This window comes from Aedes aegypti, chromosome 2 (assembly GCF_002204515.2).
Source record: "Aedes aegypti strain LVP_AGWG chromosome 2, AaegL5.0 Primary Assembly, whole genome shotgun sequence".
NCBI lineage: Eukaryota > Metazoa > Arthropoda > Insecta > Diptera > Culicidae > Aedes > Aedes aegypti.
The window spans coordinates 187,176,817-187,199,520 of NC_035108.1; the positions used below are offsets into that span (position 1 = coordinate 187,176,817).

The window sequence follows — 22,704 nt, forward strand, 5'->3', positions numbered from 1 at the left end:
TCCAGTTGAGCTTACAACGTTCCGCTGTGAGCAGCAACGTTTGATTGAGAATGCCAATAGATAATGGACGATTTTGCAATCTGGCTCGAATGTTGCTGATGAACCGGAATACGTATGCCGTCACCCTCAAAAGCTCGCGCCTCAGCTGGAGTACTCAGTGAAGCTTAGGATAGCTTCATGTAATGAGTGGACATTAACCGAAGCATTTATTTCATTCGTAGTAATGTCGTAGCTTGTCGGTTGGGTTGACCACACCGTATGATTATTCCACACGAAATCTGGTCACTCGAAGTACCAACTTGACGGAGAAAGGTCGGGAAGCTTATACCGCTTTGTGCCTTCGTCAGCCACGTTCTCCCTTGTTGATATCCAGAACCAGAACTGTTCGGTTCCAGGACTTCACCAACTCTGGCGCCAAAAAAACTTGCTGTATCTCCTGTGGTCCGAGCACAGCCAGCAGGACACCCCTAAAATCGGTCCAAAAGAACCGGAATTCGATGGGTTTCAGCAATGTCCTCCGCCAAACGTGTACCAATCACCGCCGCTTGAAGCTCCAGCCGCGGGATGGAAACGTACTTCAGGGTGCAACACGTGTTTTCGCGGTGACAAAGGCAATCATATCATAGAAAACCGCTGAGTAATTGTTTTTGCTGGCATCGACGAAGACTTCTTCTTCTTCTTCTTTTTAGCATTACGTCCTCACTGGGACAAAGTCTGCTTCTCAGCTTAGTGTTCATATGAGCATTTCCACTCAACGCTGCAGAGCATGTCGTCCACTTACGTCCCGTTGCAGATCGCCTCAACCGCATCCGGAAACTGGCTTCTAAGGGTTCATTCAAATATTACGTAACGCAAAATTTGGCAATTTAAGACCCCCTCCCACCCCCACGTAACAGCTTTTGTATGGAAAATTTTAAATTTTTGTATGAACCGTAACACTATGTGAGACCCCCTCCCTCCCTCTGTTGCGTTACGTAATATTTGAACGATCCCTAAATCGTTCCGCATTCAGGTACTTCACGTACTGTGCAGTACTTGGGGAGAAGCTCGCGCCGAACATCATCGCCTCCATCGCGTACGTCTAAGGAACTTTTCCGGGAACGCCATCATTCCAAAGCAACCGCTGACAATGTTGACCCTCGGGATTGATCCGGACTTGATTAAACATTTCTCGAATGTCTTCTGTTACCACCGTACGGAACTCTCTAAACCGTTGGACGACGTGTTGTAGTGGCGTGACTAGATCGGGATCTTTTAGCAGAAATGAATTGAGTAAGAGCTTTCCTCCTTTGGCGGCGGCACCCCAAACGATTCGCAGCTTTCCAGGTTTGTTGGGGTTCACGTCCGGAAAGATCAGTAGATACCATTAGCGCTCGGTGTGCGTTCCTGTGCCGACAGCTTCCGAATGTAAGCTTTAACTTGATAGTTCAAGATGTTCTGCTGTAGTTCCTTGGCAAGCTTTGGTTCGCTTGTTTAAGTAATCGTGCCGCTTCAAGGCCATGGATCTAATTTCCGGCAGCCGAGGATCGTCATAACGCCATAGCAGACAAGTTTAGAACCTTTATCACGACGGATCGCATTTGTTTGCAGAAGCTTAACCGCTCGCTCCTCGTTCTAGGATATCAGTAACTTATTGGCAATTTGAACTCCGAGGCTGTCCATGGAAAAGTAGTTCTTAACAGTCGAATGCAGCTCCTCGCATTGGCAAATATGGTAGCCGTAAGAAAACTGGCTAACTTCTTTCTTCGGGATTGGTTTCCCTGGCACCGAGCACGGACCGCAAACTATCTAACCCAGCCGAGTCAGACAGGCTGATTTTCGTCACCCTCTTTGGAGTCGAGCGGATATGCCAGCCTGGAACTGACGACGCCGTGCAGAATTCGTGGTTTCATGGCGACGTATGATTCGATCGGCAGACGTAAGGAACAACGTATTTCTCGCTACATTATATTTGGAGTTGACAGCACGCTCTGGGGGCCCAGATAGCCGTAGCGGTAAACGCGCAGCTGTTCAGAATGACCATGCTGAGGGTCGTGGGTTCGATTCCCACTGATCAAGGATCTTTTCGTAAAGGAAATTTTCTCGATTCCCAGGGCATAGAAGTATCTTCGTACCTGCCACACGATATACACATGCAAAAATGGTCAATCGGCAAAGAAAGCTCTCAGTTAATAACTGTGGAGGTGCTCATAAGAACACTAATCTGAGAAGCAGGCTTTGTCCCAGTTGGGACGTAACGCCAGAAAGAAGAAGAAGAATAAGCACGCTCTCATACAAATAATGGATATGAGAACTTATAGAAAATATCATTTCTTCATTGTTTTGTCTTGTACTAAAATAATATGTGAGAGAAAAATAATGATTTTTTGAAGTCGACTTAAAATTTTGAAAATCTTTTTTTTTCAGTGTGGATCACAAATAAGACAATTATTATAAGAAATTATTGATTAATGCAAGTAAACTGATCAGACAAAATTTACTCTGTAGTTGAACTTCATTTAATTCTGTCCTAAATTTGAAGACAAGAAAAATTTTTGTTAGAAAAACTTTTTTTCCTCAAGAGTGCTCATCTCGTGAACAGTAAACATAATAACATAAACATAGTTACCGTTCTGATTAAAATTCCGGACACTCAACTTTGTATGGGAATGGTTTCAATTGAAATGTTTCATAATTTGTCGTTCAAAAGCTCACAATTTGGAGACTCGTTTTATCAAGCTTGTTACACAGCAAACCATGAAAATTTACAATGCTCAACTATTTTTGACGTTTGTCTAACTGCTGGTAGTGTTTGTTTAACGATTTAACATTTCCAACTTTCCTTTTCTCGAGCTGTCCGAAATTCGAATCAAAGCGTCTAGAACAAGAAGCAAAAGTGAAGTGATGTCCGGAATTAGAATCATGAAGAGGACACACATTTCTATTTATTGGAGTTGAGGAATTCAAATCTTCTCCTACCATTCGAGAGGTAAGTGTCCCAGAGATATCATAAAAAATTATTCAATTTATATGCTTTTAGATGGCTCACACTCAGAATTGGGCTTAAGGCTAAGTAGCCCGTCATTCGTTTTGGCAACAATGATTACTTTTCAGCTTGCATTTCAAAGTGATGAAACTCAGTCTTGATAGTTTATATTGACATGAAAAAGTATTACTGTACGCGCTAACATGCATAAAGTATGCTGATACTTTTTCAGCTGTGTCAGTGCAAAACCAACTGATTTTCTTTGATTTGAAATCGTGAGATGAATTAGCAACAGTCATCAACGACGCGTACAAATTTCAATGACGGCCTACTTCGCCTTAAGTGTCCGTAATATAAATCAAACCATGCTTTTACTGCAGAAAGTTATTAAATGATCATAATAACACGATAACAGTTAATTTTGTCAGGTGGAACCGAGGGCACCACATAAGGGGTAGCATCAAAAATGCAGTTTGTTAGAAAATCTTTTTTTCCTCAAGAGTGCTCATCTCGTGAACAGTAAACATACTAACATAAACATAATTACCGTTCTGATTCAAATTGCGGACAGCTTCAAATGCCCGGAATTTGAATCAGAACGGTAATCAGAAACAGGCTACTCTACTCTCAAAAAACTTATTATTATTAGGATCCATAAGTGTGAATTAATTTACTTAATTTACTTAGTACGATTCGAAGGATTGAAGCAAACCGATGCTACCGAAGGATGAATAAATCGTATTTTTTTTTTAATTATTGTCAAAAGCTGGCTACGAACGCAATGCGAAACCCCCGGTCAACTACTCAGTAATTTTCGATAACGATTGAATATCGATTCGTTTTGAATCGTTGGCGATCGCTCTAAGTAAATTGACAGCTATAGAAGGTATGCTATTCACGACTATGCATTGGTATTAGTAGATAGTTATGAACTTTTTCCGGATTTGTATGACATTTGTTATATTTTAATGCAATTTAAGTAAATTTAGGTATTTAGGATAACAAAATATCGATAACTTAGCAGAATAATTTGTTACGTATCCGATTGGGCGGTCATTTAATGCATTTGTTCTATTTATGAGGAGTATTTTTCATGTTACTCATCACAACCCATTACCTCCATCAGAAACAACTTGTAATTGTAATTGTAATTGCAAGTTGTTTTTTTTTTTTAATTTTATATACAAGAATATATTTACTAGATGTACATAGAAAGGCCTTATTTTACGGAACGCAGGAGTTCTATCTGATATAATTTGGGAAATTTGACCGAACGTCTTGTTCACATGAAGGGCCCAAATACAAAGGAGTGAGTGTGACATTTCGGTCGGTTTTCAGTTAAGTATACTGAAAAGTTTAAAGCTTTACAACAGTGTTTTTGGAAGATTTTCGATAGACCCTTTCGATATTTTGGATAGGTATAATAAAATAAATAACACAAGGTGCATTTGCTTGTTGTTTATTGTTCAGTTTAATTTAACTTTCGATAGTTGTTCAAAACTTACATCAAGATTTTCTGTATTTTCTTCCGCTATAGTTCTGCTATCCCATTCTCGGAAGTGCTTGGAACATACGAAAAGATTCTTGGTATTTGTTTTCACGTTTTAGGCCAAAAATGTTAGTCATCGGTTTCTCTGAACATTAATCGTTGGAACTCTATGGAATGTAACCGGTTTACATAGTTCTGTTTTATTTAGGGTTTCTTGGAATATAATTTGCTCCTGCATGTCGGAACATGACAATTCGACATTTTGATTGTGAAATTTAAGCGCTTTTCTAGTTCCAAACCGGTGAAAACTGGCACTGAAAAAGTTTTCGTAGCTTGATCGAAAGATTACAATTGTCTTAGTATAATACAATTTGATAGCGCTTCAATATCATAATTTTGACGTTATAAATGATTAATGAAGATTTAAATCTGTAGACTCAATGAGATTTCAATTTACATAATAACAGCTCGTCCCGATTTCCATACTAACTTCAAATTTATTTCAAAAATAGTTCCAGGGCACGGAACATTATGAAATTTTGGATTCTGGCTCAATTTTTGACGTAGAATCATGCTATGTAAAAAAATGGATGCTTCTAAACAAACCAATTGAATTAATTGAATTTATATTCTGATTTCAGTACAAATCTGAAACTGGTTGATCAAAGCCTCTGCTGCCTGCTATTACCGCTAGCAGAGAAGTGAATTATTGCTCATTTTTAGAATGTTCTTTTTTCGGCATTGATTGTTTCTTGATCTAGCACTAAAGAGTTGGATATCATTGAGGATTTATCTTTCTTAGAGAATAAACTGCTCTTTGAAGTTCATTATAAATGCATGCTAACTGCAGCCAGCTCGGAATGCGAAATGGCGCGAATTGGTTTTCAAGCAACACAGCGAGTCACTTTTTAGTGACTTGGTCACTTTCTTCAACCTGATCAATCAAAAGTCACTATTTTCAACGAAAAGTTACTAAAGTCATGTTTTTAGATAAATGATAACTAAGGTCACTATTTTTGTGATCTGATGATAAAGAAACAAGGCTGTATTCACTTTTGAACTCAAAACAATCATAACATGATTTGGAAATCAAACTGCCTCGAAAGATAGGGATTCCTGGTAAAATTTCTGTAAGAATTCCAGGAGCGCCTCGTAACCACACTTTAACCTGTTTTACGACACCATGAATTGATATTTTGGCTAATTTACTATTAAATTTAAAAAATAAATTAATCAAAATAACAATTTAATCTATTCCTTACTCAGTAGATGAGCATTTGTTCTAAAAATTCTTGAATTTTTATTCTTAGAACGGACAGATTTTAGGTTAGAGAATCGTCATTGATGAATTTGAGTGAGTATTTCAGAGACATGTGAAACTTTCTTGAAGCAGATTCTGACAGAAAAAAGGAAACGCCTTTGAGCTGAATTGTCTAACCAAGATATTTGAATCAATTTTGACGAAAATCAGGACCGATATTTGACATGCCACTGAATTTTCTGCAGTAATCTTCGGCTATAGAAGGAATACTAAATATGCCTTAAAGAACCTCAACAAAACTACTCTGGAATGTAATCCAGATAACGTTAGAAATAACTACCATAACAATTCAAAAATTTATCTCAGGGATGTCAAAAATCTTTATTTGCGGATGACACAGGCCTCTCCGCCAAAGAACAAAGCCTACGTGTCATCTGTAGTACAGGGTAACTTGACATTATCATAAATTTAAATATGTATCATGCACCCTCTTTCGCCAAAACCATACCAACTTATACGTTCAAAGTCGAAGTCAACAGCGGTTCCATTCATTACGACCGCCTAGTAGACATTAGATGGACGAAAGTCATTTACCAAACGGATATTTACTTGTTTATTATGCATAACATCTGTGACTTGTTAATCGATATTGTCATTGGCAACATGTTCTTAGAGTCTTGGCTTAACGAAGATTCATAATTTATGTATCAGCAATAAAATTGGTGCAAAATAGTGGATTTTTTTCTTTCACTTCTATGCTTACAGTAATTGAAATGATACTTTCATTGAGTTTTATTTCCAAAAGATTGAACTTCAATTCAAGTAATGCAAATCAAATGTGCATCAAAATGTCATGCAACAGCCGTCGCAGAGGTTGTCTCTTTCGAAAGTCTTCTTTTGTTTCTCTTCCCCTTGAAATCGTACATGTTTTGATATTTGTTGATAGAATTCTTCAACTTTTTGTTCAACCATGTCGCAAAAGCTTCTTCGTTCGTCTGCGCTTTTATTTGTTGTTCCTCTACTTTGCGTTGATAACGTTCCTGAAATCGTTGTTTCTTTGCCTCGACTCGTTTTCTCTTCGCGTCCAGTTCAGCCTTCGATAACCCATACTCCGAATGGTAGCCGTTGTAATACGGAAGTTTTTCGTTCACATGCTTTTTGAACCGACAACACTTCCGCTGACATTTTGCAGACTTTTTCTCTAAGTGCGCCTGTAAAGGACTGTCTCTACCATCGTCACCATCTTCATCCTCCTCGTCATCATCGTCATATTGATCTTGGGTTTCATCTTCATTATCGACACCCTCGTTATCGTACGACAGTGATTCTCTCATCAACTGTTCTTTCAAAATGGCTCTTTCTTCGGAGTTATCTTCATCGTTTTGAGAATCTTCCGAGTAATTGATTTCCTGTGCATCTCCGGAACCGGAACCTTCTTCACTTGCGCGAGCCTTAGTCGGACTGCTGCTGTCCTCGCTAGTCGTTTCAGGATTATGAATTTCCGTGTCCAAGCTGGATTCCGTTACTTCGTCATCTAGTTCTTCGTCGTCTTCCGGTTCTTGTTCTTCGTCTTCTTCTTCCTCTTGTTCCTCCTCATCTTGCACCGTTTCGACGCGGGATTCAATGTCATCCTCAGGGGTATCATTGATGCTTAGCTCTTCTATTATATCTTCGTCAACCTCATCCATATCGCCAGCGGGATTTTTGCTTAGGGAACGATCGTTTATCTCCGGAGAAGATTCGGACCCTTCGTGGGCAACACCTGGGTATGGGTATTAAAGAAAAACATACTTGAGACTATGGAAACTTATAAGTTCTAAAATAAAACCTGTTCCACTTAGAATTTGGCGGCACAAAATCTCCAAGAGGAAAAAATGTACAAAAAATCGTAGCACATGATTTTGTAGCATTTTTATTAAGTTTTCGAAGAAAAATATTAGAACAAATATTTATCAGGTTTTCGAATCAGTTTCCTAACTGATTGCTGAATTTCATCCATAAATTCTTGCACGGTACCATTGTCTACTTTGTCTGATTTTTTCCAAGATTATTTCTAAATTATACGGAGTTTCCATTATTTTACCTTTATCCTCAGATTCCCACCTGATAGTGCCTAAAATTAGAGGGGCCCAGATAGCCGTAGCGGTAAACGCGCAGCTATTCAGCAAGACCAAGCTGAGGGTCGTGGGTTCGAATCCCACCGGTCGAGGATCTTTTCGGGATGGAAATTTTCTCGACTTCCCAGGGCATAAAGTATCATCGTACCTGCCACACGATATACGCATGCAAAAATGGTCATTGGCATAGTAAGCTCTCAGTTAATAACTGGGGAAGTGCTCATAAGAACACTACGCTGAGAAGCAGGCTCTGTCCCAGTGGGGAGTAACGCCAGAAAAGAAAAAGAAGAAGAAGTGCCTAAAATTATTCGATTAGTTGGATATATGACCAGTTAGGGGACTGATAATTGCTATTGTAATGTCAGCTGGCCAGAACTTCACGGAACCTTTGTGCGATCCAATAAATGGAAAAAAGTACTAATAAGCCATAGAAAGTCTCCATTAGACGTGCTACCACAAAGAAATCTAGAAAACATTCATTTTGGAGTAATGCCTTGTTCAGACTACGGAGTTGTATCATGATACAACTTATCACGAAACCGGTTCACACCAGATATTATCTTTGGACATGTCTTCTGGAATTTCTTTTGGATTTTACTTCGCCATTTAAATCATAATTTCCTTTGAAATTTTTATTGAATTAGAAATTTCCTTTTTGCCTTTGGAATTTTATTCGGATTTTCCTTTGGGATTTCCTTCCGGATGCCATGGGGATTTTTTTTCGGAATTCTCTTCTAAAATGTCTTTAAAATTTTCTTTGGAATTTCCTGCGGAATTAACTTTGGATTTTCTTTCGGCATTTCCATTGAAATTTACTTTGCATTAGAAATTTCCTTCAAAATTTTCTTTGGAACTTGTTTTGTCTTTGGAGTTTCCTTCGGAACTTCCTTCTGAATTTTCTTTGGGACTTCATTTATAATTTTCATTGAAATTTGCTTTGGAATTATATATCAATAAAGAATAAAGAAATGGAACTTCCATCGGAATTTCTTTTGGAATTCCCTTCTTAATTCCCTCAGAAATTTATTTGGAATTTCCTTCAGAATTTGCTTTGATTTTTTTTTTTTGGCGTTTCCATAGAAATTCTGTAGGAATTTCCATCGGAATTGCCCTTGGGATTTTCTTAGGAAATTACTTCGGCATTTCTTCGTTTCTTTGAAACATCCATCAGAATTTATTTTGGATTTTTTTTCGGAATCTCCTCTGTATTTTGCTTTGGAATTTCCATCTGAATTTTCTTGTGAACTTCCATCGGAATTTCCTTCATGATTTTCTTTGCAATTCCCTTCGGAATTAGGAACTTCATGGGAATTTCCATAATTTCCTTCAAAATTCGGAACTTTCTCTGGTATTTTCATTGGATTTCCCTTGGAATATTCTTCGGCTTTTCCTTTGAAATTTCCTTCAGAAGTACCTTTAGAATTTTATTAGAAACTAGTGGTCCCGGCAAACTTCGTCTCGCCATCAAGTAGGCTGTTGAAAACCGCTATGAATCGTCCCATACAAAATGACAGTTCCGTTCAGTACCGTTTTTCCTACTTTCCCGGTGAACAACCTGGAACTTTTATACACACAAACACGTCGGAACCCTTGACGAAAAAAATTGAGAAAGAATCATTCAAATCCGTTGCCCCGTTCGTGAGCCGTTTCGTGACATACAAACATCATTCCATTTTTATTTATATAGATAGATATCCTTTGGATTTTTCTTCGGCATTTCCGTCGGAAATTCCTTTGAAACACCCTTCGAAATTTCTTTTGGAATTTTCTTGACTGGCAATGTCATCGGAATTTACATAGGATTTTTTTTTCGGCATTTCCTCCGAGTTTTTTTTTTAATATTCTTCGGAATTTCCTTTGTATTTTTCTTCGCCATTTCCATCGAAATTTCCTTTGGAATTTTCTTCAGAATTTATATTGAAATTTCCTTCTTTTGAAATTTCTCTTTCCTTTTCCTCTTGTGGAATTCCTTTTGAAATTTTCTTGGTAAAATGCTTTGTATTTTCCTTCGGCCTTTCCATTGAAATTTTCTTCATGATTAGTAACTCTCTTGGAACTTTCATCGGAACTCCCATGATTTCCTTCGGAATTTTCTTTGAATTTCCCTTTGGAATTTCCAATAATCTTTTTTTGGAACTCTCTTAGGAATTTCATTTGGAGTTTTTCGAAGGAACTTCCTTCGTAAATTTTGTTCTTCTTCTTGGCATTACATCCCCACTAGGACAGAGCCTGCTTCTCAGATTAGTGTTCTTATGAGCACTTCCACAGTTGTTAACTGAGAGCTTTCTTTGCCAAAGTTGCCATTTTCGCATTCGTATATCTTGTGGCAGGTATTGATGATAAGTCAAGGAAATTTTTATTACGAAAAGATCCTGGACCGACCTAGAATCGAACCCAGACACCTTCAGCATGGCTTTGCTTTGCAGCCGCGAACTCTAACCACTCGGCTAAGAAAGACCCCCAAGAATAAACGGAAATTTTGTTAGAAGTTGCAGAAAATGCTCCAGGAGTTTCCTTCTGGAGAAATTCCAAAATGAACGATTGAAAAAAATCTGCGAAATTCTAGGAGACGTTCTTGGAGGAAATCCTGTCCTGGAGAAGTATTTACGGAGTGATTCTTGGTGGATTTTTGAATGAATTTCCGGCATAATTCCTGTACACATTCAATGAAGAATTTCTGAAGGAAAGTTGACAGGATCCCTAGAGTAATTTCCAGGAACATCCAGACAAATTTGTGGAGGTACTTCAAGTGGAATGCAATGAGTGTATATCCCGAATGAATTCTGAGGGAATTCCAGAAAAAGGAGGAACTTCCGAAAGAAAGGAAACTCTGAAGAAAATTCCTAACAAAGATCCGAAATAAATTCAAATAGAAATTCCAATGGAAATTTTGAAAGCAAATTTTAAAAGGAAACTTCGAAGGAAATTCCAAAGGGAATTCCGAAGTAAATAATACCAAAGCAAATTTCGAAGCAAATTCTAAAGGAATTCGGGAGGAATTCCAAAGGACTCAAAACTGTTGCACTGTAATGTATGTAGTGTAGGGTGTCCCAAAATTTCACTTTGTCAGAAAACATTGGGGCTCAACCTCCAAATGGTAGCTACAATGTTACAATCAAACTTGTGTATGGAGAAATTACGTTTAGAGGTTGCCCCATTGAGATTTTTGGAAAAAACTGATTTTCGTGAGTAATGTCAACAGATATTTTTAGTTCAGCAAAATTTCGTCAAACCCATAGTTTTCATATTTTTTGCGGATCCAATGGGGTACAAGCTATCTGGAAAAATAATTAACCTGTATGTTTTGCACGAAAATTTTGCACACAGATGTTTTAAATGTTCGATAACTGTGATTTTTTCATAACATTTTTATTTTATATCTTCTAAAGTGGACGTTTGTATTATTCTTTATTTACGGAAAGATCAACAATTTTGTAAGGGAAAACGGCCGAAGACATCATACCCCTGATTTAACGCGTTTTATAGTTATTCAAAATTTACTGAGGACAGAAATATTACTTTCTAGGTGTTTTTTTTTTTCAGAATACCATACAAATACAGTTAACACTCCCTTACTCGATATTCCGTATCTCGATATCGAGTTAGAGAACCATGGACCAATGCAAAAGTTCACTAATTTGACGTTTGAGCGGTAGCAAATTCACTGGTCTCCATGGTCACATAAATAACACGGCACCGTTAAAACGTCAACGAATGAACCCGTACATAGCTCCATAGTAAAAGTTGGTTTTCATGGCTACCTCGATGGTCCCTTGGATCGCAGCTGCACTGGTTTTGTGTTCTGTAACTCGATGGTCCCTTCAATATCTGTTAACTGTATCATCCAATTTCACACTTATGTCCTCATAGACCGGAGAAAATATAATGGCGCATCGTTTTTCTCATAAGATTGTTGCCAAATAAGACTGGGTTTATAATTTGGTGGACAGGTTTTATCAATATAGTTTCATAAAAAAAATTGTTAAAATAGTATAAGAATCATTTAGTCACTTCATGTTAAACGAGCATCATGACAAATGTACTATGCCAAACGTTCTCATAAAATAATTTAATGCGAAAAGAGCCACCCTCGCACTGTTTCCCTTGTTCGCACTTCAACCGCCGAAAGCAACTGTGCCAGGCTAGTAAAACGTTGTTTTTTGATCTATGGAAAGGAAAATCCTGAAGCCGGTAAATCTCAAATGTTCTTCCCGTAACATCTTATCATTTCGAAACCTCAATATTTCAGATCAATATCACGACATTTTAGGACAGACCGGATGAAAAATGCTTAATTTCATGAATTAGAACAATCAGGAGAGCACTTCTGATCCCCCAAACCATCCTTCGACTGTGTAAAAATTTACGAATTATAAAATATACCGTTTTGATTCATATTACGGACAGCATCAAATTCCGGACACTCAACTTTGTATGGGAAACATTTCATACGAAATGTTTCAATTTTTGCCGCTCAAATGTTTTTACTTTTGAGGCTCATTTTAATAAACATTTTCCATAGATGCAAATTTATAATGCCCAACTACCTCATACGTCTGTCAAGTGGTTTAACGATTACAATTGATGATTTGTCTTTTCTATATATGATTTTCACGAGCTGTTCGGAATTCGAATCGAAGTGTCCGGAATATGAGGCAAAAGTAGGGAAGCGTCCGGAATAAGAATCATAAAAAGTCCACACATTTCTATTTATTTAAAATTATTCATGATGTGGAATCAAAATCTTCACCCACCATTCGAAAGTTAAGTGCTTTAACGATCAGTTATACTTCACTGAGGTCTTGTCTTAAGTGTCCGTAATATGAATCGAAATGGTACATAAAAATCAACTGCATGTTTCTAATCAAGTGGTTTGTTTCTTCTTCACAAATTAGTTTCAAATGTTACTTTCAACAGGACAAATTTTGATTCTTGGGGATGGATAGCTCAAAAAGCTAATATTTGTGCTTATTCTGCGCGGCGTGTGAGGTGAGACGACTAATGTTAATCAAATGGGAGCGAGTCGAAAATTGTTATCTCATTTGACTCGTCTGAGAATAACCACTATTGAAAACTCATTATTTGAACCTGAATGAAGGATGTTGCTCAAGAAACAAATCTCTTTTGAGCTAATTTAGTTTGGGATTTTTGTACATGTATGCAGGGCTATAATCCCATATTAAGCTAAATAATAGCAAACAATCTCATGAAAATCTCTTTTGCTATCCATCGGATTGAAGTTCTCTCTTCAGCAAATTTATTTATTATGGTTTGAAGAATGAATTTTTACTATGGGATAATAAGTTTGTACTTACATTACAGTACTAGCGTGTTTGGAACATATATGAAAATTTCTCCATAGTAATTTCCGTACAAACCTACATGTCTTTGGGCCACCTTTAAATCACCACCTAGAAAGCTGACAATTTCACAGAACACTATTTATATGGTAAGGATGGTAAGGGGCATATGGGAGATTCGATTTTCAAACATTTTTAAAATTTGAATCGACCTACTGTAATACTATAGACTCTGTGTATCATTTGGCTGAAGACAATGTGAATCGTCAATTTTAAGATTATCTGGAATATTTTTCGAAAAAATCCAAAAAAAATTTTTTATTGTGTTTCTAGAAGAATTAATGCAGGAAGGAACAAATGGGAGATTGGATTCTCAAACATTTTTCAATTTTGAAGCGCCCGCGTATTGCAGTCTAAACGATCACTAACTTTCGGCAACGGCAAACACGATCTTCAGGTTATTTCTCCACCAAATCTTTTAGGAATTGTTGCTCTGGCTTTCGGACAAAATCCTCCTAAGAATGCTATGATTTCAAATTGTGATTCTCTTTGTAATAAAACAGTTTCTACAAGCTGTGTGTGTCAGACCATCAAAATGTCTACATCACTAACAGATCATAAAAATCGCTTTTATCGCGAATTCTTCACTCTCAAATTTTAGACCATTTTTCAGTTTTTGAATAATGTTTTCTTATGAGACTATAGATTGTATAGATAAAGCATTTAAAGTATTCACGAAACGCGACGCGAGGCAAGACATAACACTTAGGGGAAGGGGTGGTAAAACGAACACCTTAAGGATATCATCTTGTTTCTTATAGAAAAACGAGGAATATGTATAGTTTTATCGCACAAGATCAAAAACAGGGATGTTAGCTAAAGCAGGAACACGTATTCAAACCAAAAAAGCTAAGTTTTCACATATTTGTATCGCTGGCAAAAAACAATTGAAATGTTCATTTTACCTGCACTATGTGGGTAAAATGAACAGTTTTTGGTGGTAAAATGAACATCATTGAAAAAACGTGACCAAAACTAATATTTTAAACAATTTTCGCTGCATTCCCTAAAATATATCTATAAATGATTGCAACCCATTCAAAAACAAATGTAAAAGTTTCAGATTTGACATCACCTCACAACGATATTCCCATCACTGAAAAACCTCAAGACCTCCGAGCCAAAAGTTACGTCAGCTCCAATTTTCAAACGTGGTTTTCTAAAATCTTAGTTTTCGTTGATATTTTCACTTCAATTGACCTCCGTATCAAATCGAACACTCGGATTTATGCACTAAATTGTCCGTGCGTGATATAAATTCATTGAAATTCGTTTTTTCTCGGTAAAAGGCACGGTGTTCATTTTACCACCACTTCCCCTATAGTTTTTAGTAACGTCAAGAAAGCTTAAAAAGAGTCGGACATTGCCCCGTAGATTGGCTACATCGCGCCCACCGGTCGACAGAAAGGTAATTTTTAAGCTTTCTTGATTTTAGTGAAAACCATAAGTGTTATGTCTTGTCTCGCGTTGCGGTTTGTGAATGTCTTGTTTTTCTTACGTTCACACAAATTGATGGTATTCAAAGTATAATTGAAAGAATTAAAAATACTTATATATACCGTCGGACGGGGCTACTTTTGATTCCAGGGGCTACTTTGGACACTCACCTTATGTATTTACTAGCAGCGTAAATATTAATCTGAGCAATTTTGTGTCTTCAACACTTTTATTAATCAATGTATACTCTATCACTAGGCATGATTTTTTTTTTGAAACAACATCAATAATAACAGGATAAACAAGAAAACATTAAAAAAAGTCCGAATAAATATTCACAGATATAAAACATTTGCTATGCAAACATTGTTTGAATTTTACCCATGTCCTGGAAACTCATTGGGAGCATCACAAAACTATCAAATCGTCATGTTACATGAAAATTTTGTGATTTGTTCTGCTTAAAATTGTTGTTTTATTCAAATAATTGATATAATTGATATAATATAATGTTTTGGTTTGTATATTTTACAATATAAAAAAAAAAATGTTTGTTAAAGTGAATAGACATAAAACACACATATACACACAATACATACCAATGACAAGTTCACAACATAATCTCTAAAAAATATTTTCCGTCATATTTAACATGAATTTGCAGTACAAAACAATTGCATCTTTCAAATGCTTAAAATAAACTACTCTCAAGCCAGCTCTAAACTGCTAATAAGCTAAAAAGCAAACATAGTTCTTTACGATCTTGCAAAACTTTTCTTCATAGATTGCGTTTTTAATGAAAATTACTTACTGGTATTGAATTAGTTACTGGTATTAATGTGATCCTTCTACATATCGTTCATATAACAGTAAGAATAGAAAAAAAAACAGTTTTTGTACATAACTCATTAATCATCGCAGTACCTAGTAGTTACATCGTTCGTTTATGTCAACTTAAAAATCAAGCATTCGTAACTGATAGTTCCATTTATGAGGAAGTTGAAAGTTTAAGTTTCATACTGCAAACTGAGAATAGTGAATGGCATGTTTCGTTGAAATTTGTTATATATGGGTAACTGTTTCTAACTTTGTAATTTTTTAAATTATGTTTATTAATTAAAAACGTTCAAAAACATCACAGTGGACGATAATCTATAGAATCAGTTTGACAGTTATAAGGAAAAATCATTTCATTATCAAATATTGAAAATGTCAAAAGTAGCCCCTATTTTGTCTTGAAGGACACATTTTTTTACTATTCAAGCATTTTTGTTATTTCTTGATGGATTTGCCTCATATTTTGCACATTTGTTACGTACATATACAACTTAAATATAGGCAAGAATTGGGGCCCAGATAGCCGTAGCGGAAAACGCGCAGCTATTCAGCATGACCATGCTGAGGGTCGTGGGTTCGAATCCCACTGGTCGAGGATCTTTTCGTAAAGGAAATTTTCTCGATTCCCAGGGCATAGAGTATCTTCGTACCTGCCACACGATATACACATGCAAAAATGGTCAATTGGCATAGAAAGCTCTCAGTTAATAACTGTGGAAGTGCTCATAAGAACACTAAGCTGAGAAGCAGGCTTTGTCCCAGTTGGGACGTAACGCCAGAAAGAAGAATAGGCAAGAATTATCAATATCTATCCATAATTCTAAGAGTTACAAATCCAAAGAATGTGGAAATAATTTCAAAAGAAGCCCCGTTTGACGGTGATTAAAGTTACGGCTATATGCATTCAATTCCCAACTGGAAATTTCGACATTGTTTCCGTTGGCAGCAAACGAAATCCCATTATAAATTTCAAGCACACTTTAAAAGTATTTTTGGCACACCAAACATTTTGAAACCAACGGTTCTGGTACAATTTTTAAATTAATTTAACGTTCAAGAATCCGTCATCGTCATCATCGCAGCTTCAAAAGCAGTTTTCCAGCTCAAACTGACATTGTTTCTCAGAAAATATGTTTATTGTGTTTTGGTTGGAGTTTACAATAAACTAATTAAGTAAACAATTTTTTATTTAGGGCTTGTTGATTGCAAACGAGAGAAACAAACCTTTTGAAAATTTTAAAATTAATGTCGGATAGGGGAAAAGCACTAATTTTCGACTCTCAAGAAATCCGTGCCAATTTTCGGATTTTCATAAGAAGTAGGCCAAAATTGTATGAATGGGACAAAAATTAGTGCTAGGTCGAAAACTGGTGCTCTGACCCCCCTTTAGGAGGCCTGATCAGTCAACAATTTGAGAATTTTTAAAAGCAGTTTTTTCGCTCAAAATCATGAAAGATGATGACAATGTGTTCACTTTATTCTATTCTCCAACCAAAACACAGTGAACATATTTTGTTTGTTTGTTTGTTTGTTTGTTTGTTTTTATTGTCCAGCAGCGTAAGATATAAATCTTTTATAATTGCTACCTCTGGTTTTGCAAAGAAATAACTATTATACTATTGCAGTTCTTATTTAAATAAATAAACTATTTTTAACTCTAACTATTGCGGTTCCAGAAGTTGATGCAGCCTCTTTTGAAAATTGCCCCCGACGATGAACGCTTTATTTCGGGTGGTAATTTGTTCCAGTTTACCACACCTCGAACGAACAATGATCTAGCATAACATGTGGTGTTGTTTGCTGGAATTATTAAGTTATTTAAACGGCGACCTCGGGTTTGAATGATCCTCTGATACAATTTAACGGGAGACTGTGTTGTTAGCAGGTTTCGCAAGAAAATGCAAGATCGATGAGCCAGGAAACCTCGTAGAGTAGAACCAATTAGGTTCTGTTGTAAGTGACTTACAGGGTCAAGACGGTGTAATCCAAACACGTACCGTACGCAACAGTTTAGCGCCACACGGAGTCTTTCAAAGGAATTTGCACTTGGATGAACGTGTAGAACATCACCGAATAGGAAATGTGGAAGAATCAACGATTTAAACAGCTTTAGTTTAGTTGCGGTTGGCGCCGCCAAAGTACAATTATAAAGCGTACGCAGGCTAGCATAGATTTTCCCACACTGTTGAGCAACTAGGGCATCCCATTGCAAATTGCTTTGAAAAATAAACCCTAGGTTACTTGCACTCTCCGACCATTCGATGAACTGACCATTCATAACAACTGGCGATATTTTCGTCGAATAAATTTTAGTTTTGAACAGAGAAACTGCTGTTGAAGTTTTAATGATGACGATGATTACGATGACGGATTCTTGAACGTTAAGAATATACAAAAATCAGATACCGTTAAGTTACCAGTCACCGTGCGGCCTCCATTCACCGTGCACATATACAAATTCCTATAGAATATTCATAAAATTTTCACAAATTATTCTTTTGCCAGCAAAATAAGATAAAACTGATGAAATGAAGTAGTTTTTGTCACAAAGCATTTTGTAAAACCTTGTTCATATAGTCAAAATCATGTGAATTCTGTTTGATGATGAGATTTTTCAACACTCTTAGTAGAAACGCCAAAAATTCACATTTTTCATTTTAACGATAGAGTATGAAATTTTTTACAATTTCAACAAGTTTTCACTGTGGATACTATTAGTAAGATGTATTTCAACGTATGAGCAATGAGATTTTATGTAAATTAGAATTTTTTATTGTGTTTCAGTCGAAACCCAAATGCACGGTGAATGGATCCTTTTCAATATATATGGTTCCTATTACCGTGCATCAGTGTAAAATTCATGAAATTATTCGATAATATTAGATTCATTATTACGTCGCCATTAAACTACTTCATATTTAGTGTTTGAGTGAATATGGAATGGTTTGGACAATACAGTCAAACCTCCTATAACGATTTTAATGAAAAAATAATTATTTAGCCAATTTTTAAACTATTTACGGTTTTTATTGTAAATGAAGATTTGAATACTTTTAAAAATGAGTGCGCACACTATTCGCAACATAATTGATCCATCAACAACGTTTCTTCAAGATACAAAATTAAATCATGACGAAAACCATACGTACGGTGAATGGTGCACTAGTGTGCACGGTAAATGGTGAATTTTTGATTAATTTTCTGTCATGCATCACTAGTTTTAGATTTTTCCCTGAATTATTATATAAGTGCACGCTACGTAGTGGTATTCTAGTACGTTTCAAATTATTTGGAAAAGTTATATAATTTTTTTCTTAAATGCACGGTGAATGGTAGCTTGACGGTACCCCTAAACAATTATAAAAAAAATCATTCCCTTTGTTCAACTGCAGTTTTGGCGGAAACATCTCCAGCCTTTAGATAATTGTAACTTTTTAGATGGATCAGAGCACCAGACATTGCAGAATCCGGTCTCAATTGATGAAACTCATTTTTCGCGTTCATTTCTTATAGTGCCCCCAGAGCATTAGGTTTGGAGATTGTTTAAATGAGTTTGATCATACACTGTTATTCCCCGATATAATCAGAGCTGTAGCAGTAGACGACGAACAGGCTATCATTATGTGTTGCGTATCATGATTGTTACAGGGAGAGATAAATGAGAGATATTCTCTATTTTCTAAGAATTCAACCCCTGCGAATCATACTTTCTTCAATAACAACTACACATATTCTCTACCGTTACCCCATAATAGATAATACAGATGTAGTTAAACTGGGAGTGCAAAGTGAGTTGGCTTATACACATTCTCATACACATTTCCATTTTAACACGCAAAACGTGAGCATAGCCCATGCCTGCTCAACGTACGTCCCACGACTCCATTTTGTGCGGCCCGCGGAGTGTTTGAAGGTTTTTTCCATATTCCATCCGTTGACTTTACGAACTTAAAGTTAGAACTGGTGGACAAATGTTTTAGTTTTGTCTTTAGCTTGGAACTAATATTTCAGCTCGGTGACTATTTCGCACTGTCAATAAAAAATAAACTGAGTTTCAATAAAAAAAATATTATGAAAAATATCAAGTTTATAAAATAAGGATTGCAGCCACATTTATTTAATTCGATTAATGAAGCATGAACAGAAGTCATTGCCAAAAGGTTAGATTTTCAAACATAATTTCACTGAATCGTTGAGTAATATTCTCCAAGAATTCTGGATAATTGGATTTTAAGAACTCGTGGTAAACGCTGTATCCTTGGCAGGATTAATAGACATAGACAACATCTTGGACAGGATTCGCTATGAATTCTGGACACAATTTTCACGGATCATATGGGCAAGATCCTCACAGGATCTTTAACAGGATACCACATACTTCCTCAGAATTTTCATCGAAATCCTGCACAAGGTTAAAATGAGATTTTGGATAGTATTTTCATTGATTTCGAAAGAAATAGGTATTCGGCGTGGTTCTGAAAGAATCATATTCTTCTAAAAGTCAGTACACAATTCTCATTTAATTCTGATCTGATTTTCGAATAATACTAAGTGGGAATCTAGCAGAATTCTGAGGAAGGCCTGGCATAGCCAAGCGCGTTCAAGCTTTGCACAGTTGTTTAAATCCCAACAATTTGTCATTTAATTTACACATATGTGTGTCTTATATAACACCTGTTCCTTCTAAAATATTGGTTGCACATATCTTAACACAACGTACCATTTGTAGCCGTGTAATTCCCTTCCTCTGCTTCGCCGTCACTGTACTCGTCCGGTTCGTAATCCACCAATTGTGCCCTGAAGGTAACCCTACGCTCTCCAACCAAATATTTCGGCGATGGGGGCGTCGGTATTGCAAAAGATTCTTGATTCGCTAGCTTAATCTTCTCCTTGATATTGTACTCGTTGGCGGGCCGAAGAACTGTAATTAGGTATGAAGGTGCACCACAAACGTCTTCCCGTTAGCAACACTAACTCTGGCCGGATATTGAAGGATGATCCACTCCGTCGACAAATCGAACCAACAATACTCACAGTATCCTTCGTAATCATCCTCGTCTTCGTTGTCTATCATCACGTCAGCTTCGGACTGGCAAATCTTCTTCGTCGCCGTTTTCGGTCGCATTGGATGGGCGCCTCGTATCGTCCCTTGTATCTTTGTTCCACCTTCCAGCGCCTACTGCTACGGTGATACCCTAGCGATGCAATTGCTAATCGAAATGTGTTTGATCGGTTACGAGCTAGTCGAAGGTTAATCTACTATCAAACGAGAGTCAATAATCAAAGCATGCTTCGTTCTATGACCGTTGATGGCACGACACTCTCAACTGAGGACATCTGCACGTGTCACGAACATTTGCACTCGAGTCTTCTATTTCTTATTCAAGAGCTTCTCGGTAGATATATTCAAATTCCATAGCCAATGCTCATAAACTAATTCACAATACGCAGAAAGGAAGTCCTCATCGGCGTTGGCATTTCCTTCCGTGAAATATATTAACTCTTCTTTGCCTACCGGATTCGACGTCGTTTGTATTCGCGTAATGAACCGACCGGCAAAAGTAAACTAAACAAACTGATTGGATTCCGCTTTCGCTAGCAACTGTGAACCCCAGAGTAGCAAGTTCGCGGGCTACCGTTCAACAGAGGTCCTGTGTAGGTACTCACATTCAAAGGCTTGCGTGTTCGCGAGCTCATGGTAACCAAACGTCCTACGGACGATTCCACACATTACGCGATGAAAGTTCGTTGTGAAATCTAATATAGCAATAGAAATTAAAATTCCTTATATCATTTTACATCAAAAAAGATTATGGGTATGACCTGAACGAGAAGATGCACAGGACCACACTGCCGTGAATCGCAAGTCAGTCCATCTGCATTTTTGTCAAAATTGAGTTGAGTTCAGTTTTCAACATACGGCAGACTGTATGGCACGCAACACTTCTTACAACTTTGGTGAACATTCGGTATCGTTACCTTTAAAATTTATTGGTATTTGCATAGCACACTCCCATATAATTGGCTCTTTTGATAACAATCGAGCAGTGTTCTATCTATTACCAAAATATGGAAACTTGAACGGCCATTTTGGAAAGTTCTTAACCCATGCTTCAACTTTGCGAAAATTTCGGATCAGTATTCCCAAATCTAAACATTGCGTTTTTCAAAAACATAATTATGACCCTGATTTTTTTTACGACCGATTCTATTTACGACCCCCCAAAAACGGTAGTAAAATGAGGTTGGGGTGTACCTGTAAAATTCAATTTTCACCTGGAAGAATATTTATTCTTTGTCAAATCTATTTAATAATTCTTTAAAAAAAACACGAGAAATATCCCTAGTGATTCTTTCACAAACTTTTCAGGCATTTAACAATGTGCTTTTAAGATAATCCCCTGAGAATTCCCACGATGATCTCCGTATATTTTCAGAATCCTTCTGGGATTCCCTTGAAAAATTATTCCCGGAATTAATAGTTATTATTCAACAGATTTTTCCTGAAGTTTCTTTAAGTTTTCTGATCTTACCAAAAGATTTCTTGATTATTCTCTATCAAATAACTTTAAAAAATCTCCTAAAATATTCCGCCAGATAAAGTATAAGAAACTATTTAAATGTTTCTCCAAGAAAATCCTCTACGTACTCATTACATATAAATTCCAGTTGTCAGTTTAAAATATCATCCAGTTGTTAATTTATAAATTGTTTACAAATTTCTGATGTAACTGAGGATTCTTCCTAAAAGTAATATCGTAAAACGGGGTAACTTTGATAGTGCGATATACACAACATACTAAACGAAATAACAGAGTTCCTGTTAATCAGTTGAGCAAAACGATTACCATAGTAAAGAGTATCACTAGACACTTCATGTCAAAGCTATTTTCGTTGGAGTCAAGTACAATTGAGGATTTATATGCAAATATTTAAAAAATAGGAAATTTTAGCATTTTTAAAACGCTCACAAACAATCTGTTCTACGATCACTATCTGATGAAGTCATAATGAGTTCGTCACTTATCCTTGACAGCCTATATGTAGTAGAACATGAATTCGGTCTCAAATCCATGGGCGTAAATAGCCGTCAGACTTGAGGGGGGCCACGGCCCCTTCTCATGAGAGATAAAATTCGTAAAGGATTTAGATGAGTTTACAGTGTTCGTTTCTATAATAGTAGTGAACTGATTAAAGTGGCGCACTCCCATACAGATCTACCTCTACCAAAACCTAAA

General features: G+C 36.7%; 1 protein-coding gene across 1 annotated transcript; it reads right to left on the reverse strand.

Annotated features, from left to right (window-relative positions):
• Window positions 1-6,492: 6,492 nt before the first annotated feature.
• Window positions 6,493-21,078, reverse strand: LOC5575499 (probable serine/threonine-protein kinase kinX). Its single transcript, XM_001661965.2, has 3 exons — window positions 20,501-21,078; window positions 20,187-20,387; window positions 6,493-7,477 (listed from the first exon to the last, which is right to left on the reverse strand). The coding sequence occupies exons 1-3, from the start codon at window positions 20,589-20,591 to the stop codon at window positions 6,567-6,569; spliced, it is 1,203 nt and encodes a 400-aa protein (XP_001662015.2). The 5' UTR covers window positions 20,592-21,078; the 3' UTR covers window positions 6,493-6,566.
• Between the last annotated feature and the right edge of the window lie 1,626 nt (window positions 21,079-22,704).

Bases quoted from the DNA above. Each gene is read 5' to 3' on its own strand.
- LOC5575499 (XM_001661965.2), bottom strand. From the start codon at position 20,591: ATGCGACCGAAAACGGCGACGAAGAAGATTTGCCAGTCCGAAGCTGAC. The intron at 20,388-20,500 runs GTGAGTATTGTT...ACCTAATTACAG, and splicing joins GGATGATTACGAAGGATACT to TTCTTCGGCCCGCCAACGAG. The intron at 7,478-20,186 runs GTACGTTGTGTT...ACCCATACCCAG, and splicing joins GAATTACACGGCTACAAATG to GTGTTGCCCACGAAGGGTCC.